At 38.8% G+C, this 3,290-nt stretch overlaps 1 protein-coding gene across 1 annotated transcript; it reads right to left on the reverse strand.

Moving 5' to 3' along the window:
• Nucleotides 1-440: 440 nt before the first annotated feature.
• On the reverse strand, nt 441-940 carry LOC118584165 (small nuclear ribonucleoprotein G-like). The gene is made up of 2 exons (XM_036188199.1): nt 859-940; nt 441-580 (listed from the first exon to the last, which is right to left on the reverse strand). Exons 1-2 carry the CDS (start codon nt 938-940, stop codon nt 441-443), a joined length of 222 nt encoding a protein of 73 aa, XP_036044092.1.
• Between the last annotated feature and the right edge of the window lie 2,350 nt (nt 941-3,290).

Consider the following 3,290-nt stretch of genomic DNA (forward strand, 5'->3'; position numbering starts at 1 on the left):
CAAGGTCTCAGGTCTCATGCTGAGGTCTTTGATGAGTTTCAAGTTTTGCTTGGGTGAGAGATAAAGATTCGGTTTCGTTCTTCTACACGTAGCTCCCTAGTTTGACAATTACCATTTGTTGAAAATCTTCTCTTTTCAATGTGTCTTTTTTTTTTTTTTCCTGAGTATTTTTATTTAGCAAAAAGTTTCATATGAAAATGCAGCCAGGCGGTGGTGGCACACGCCTTTAATTCCAGCACTGGGGAGGCAGAGCCAGGCTGATCTCTGTGAGTTCAAGGCCAGCCTGGACTACAGAGTGAGTTCCAGGAAAGGTGCAAAGCTACACAGAGAAACCCTGTCTCGAAAAACCAAAAAAGAAAATGCACATGATCCAATTCCACACCGTAGTCAAAAAGGCTCTTTGGGGAGGGATGTGGACTCCCCTGCTGGAAAGCCATTGCTCAGACTCTTTCCAAGGATTCTAACAGGATGATGCTGTTTCTGCCTATGAGCACCATGCCGATGTTATTCTGTGGCCCACTAGTTGCAGTCTCCACACACTCATCATTCACAAGATTCATAAAGGGATCCAAGCCAGGCGGTGGTGGCACACGCCTTTAATCCCAGCACTCGGGAGGCAGAGGCAGGTGGATCTTTGTGAGTTCCAGGCCAACCTGGTCTACAGAGTGAGATCCAGGAAAGGTGCAAAGCTACACAGAGAAACCCTGTCTTGAAGGAAAAAAAAAAGTTGGGGATTTAGCTCAGTGGTAGAGTGCTTGCCTAGCAAGCACAAGGCCCTGGGTTCAATCCTCAGCTCAAATAAATAAATAAATAAATAAATAAATAAATAAATAAATAAATAAATAAAAATAAAGGGATCCAAGCCCTGTAATATTTCTTGTCTGCCACCTTTTAACTTTGAAGATAACTTCTTCAGTTTGGGAGGGTGGACCTTGCTCATGGTGACTTCTCAATGGACTCAGCACAACCTTGATGTGTATTGTTAAACTTTGTCAAAACTCAGTGGCTGGAAGACTGTAGGCTTATGTGTACAATTCTATTGCAAAGATCAATGTTTCTGTTTTTATGACAGTATCATGCTGATTTCACTATTATATTACTATATTCTATAGTATGACTCAAAGTCTGGGCTGCTGATCCTTCCAACAATTTGTTGTTGTTGTTTTATTTTAGTTTGTTCACTTTCTTTTCTTTTTTTTTTTTAAATTTATGTATTTATTTTGCATTCCAACTGCTGTTTCCCCTCCCTTCTCTCCTCCAAGCCTCTGCCCCTCCCCTCTGACCCTTCTCCATCCACTCTTCATCCATTTCTGGTCAGAAAAGGGTAAGCCTCTAATGGACATCAACAAAACATGGCATACCAAGTTGCAGTAAGACTAAGCACCTCCTCTTATTTTAAGGCTGGTCAAGGTGACCCAGTATGAGGAGTGGGGTCCCAAAAGCCAGTAAAAGAGTCAGAGACAGCCCCTGCTCCCACTGTTAGGAGTCCCACAAGAAGACCAAGTTACACAACTGTAGCATATATACAGAGGGCCTAGGTCAGTCCCATGCAGGCTCCCTGATTGTCAGTTCAGTCTCTGTAGGCCCCTATGAGCCCAGGTTAGTTGATTCTGTGGGTTTTCTTGTGGTGTCCTTGACCTTTCTGTCTCCTACAATCCTTCCTCTCTTCAGCAGGATTCCTGAGATTGGCCTAATATTTTGCTGTGGGTCTCTGTATCTGTTTCATTCAGTTCTTCCAGTAACTTTTTTTTATTGTCTAGTATTGTTCTGGGTATTCTGAGTCTTTATTACTTTGATATAAAGTTTAGGATTATTTTTTTCTATTTCTGTGAAGAATTGAGTTGAAATTTTGATGGTGATTTTATTGCATTTAGTAGATTGCTTTTGGAAGCATGGGTGTTTTCACAAATTTAATCCTACCAATCCATGAGCATGGTAGCTCTCTTCATTTTCTACTATCTTCTCATTTTTTTTTTCCAGTGTCTTTTTTTTTGTTTGTTTGTTTTTTGAGACAGGGTTTCTCTGTGTAGCTTTGCGCCTTTCCTGGACCTCACTCTGTAGACCAGGCTGGCCTCCAAGTCACAGAGATCCGCCTGCCTCTGCCTCCCAGTGCTGGGATTAAAGGAATGCGCCACCACCGCCCATTTTCAGTGACTTAAAGTGCAAGTCTTTAACTTGTTTGGTTATATTTATTTCAAGCCATTGTATTTGTTTGAAGACTATTGTGAACGCTATTGTTTCTCTGATTTTGCTCTCTAGCCTTTGTATGTAGGAAGGCTACTAATTTTTGTATGTCGTGTTTGTATTTTTCTACATACTGAATGTGATTATCAGTTATAGTGGTTTTCTGGTGGAATTTTTATGGTCTTTTGTGTATAGAATCATATAATCTGCAAATAAGGATACTTGAATTTTTTGCTTTCCTGTGTATATCAACTTTATCTTCTTTACTTGATCTACCTAAGACTTTGAGTGCTATGTTCAACATCTTTGCCTTATTCTTGATTTTAGTAATGGTACTATGAAGTTTTCTCTGTCTAGGATGATGTTAACTGCCCTTATTATGTTGAGAAATACCTTCTGGATCCATAGACTCCCCAGGACAAAGTTTTTTAAAACAAGCAATTCATTAAAAAATGGAGCACAGAACTAAAGAGACACTCACCAAAAGATGAAATACAAATGGCCAAGAAATATTTTTTAAAAGTATTCAACATCCTCAGTCACCAGAAAAATGGAAATTAAAAATACTTTGAGATTTCTTCTTATCACAATTAGAATAACTAAGCTTAAGAAAATGACAATAAATACTGGTATGGATGTGGAGAAACACTATCCGTGCTTGTAGGCGTGCACATTGGTGCAGCTACCATGGAAATCAATGTGGAAGTTCCTTAAAAAGCTGAAATAGATGTGTGATTCAGCTATACCACTCTTGGGCACAAACACAAAAGACCTCTTGATAATAATAATAATATGTATCTTATTACAGAGATACTTGCTTATCCTGTTCATTGCAGCTCTGATAGAAAGAACCTAGATGTTCATCAGATGATGAATGAATAATGAAAATCTGGTCCATTTATACAATGGCATATTATTCTCTTATAAAATCAAAATTATGAATTTTCAGATAAATTGATAGAGCAAAGAAAAATTATTCTGAGTGAGGTAACTGAGACCCAGAAGGACATAACATTGCAAGATTTTTTTCCTCATTTGTAGATAAGACTCTTCAGATATGTTTGTTTCTTTTTCAGTACCCACAGGGGTCATGAAATTAGTAAGGG

This window comes from Onychomys torridus, chromosome 5 (assembly GCF_903995425.1).
Source record: "Onychomys torridus chromosome 5, mOncTor1.1, whole genome shotgun sequence".
NCBI lineage: Eukaryota > Metazoa > Chordata > Mammalia > Rodentia > Cricetidae > Onychomys > Onychomys torridus.

Coding starts and splice junctions, on each gene's coding strand:
- LOC118584165 (XM_036188199.1), bottom strand. CDS start 940: ATGAGCAAGGTCCACCCTCCCAAACTGAAGAAGTTATCTTCAAAGTTA. Junction 581..858: donor AGAAATATTACAGGGCTTGG/ATCCCTTTATTT, acceptor GTGTGCCACCAC/CGCCTGGCTTGGATCCCTTT.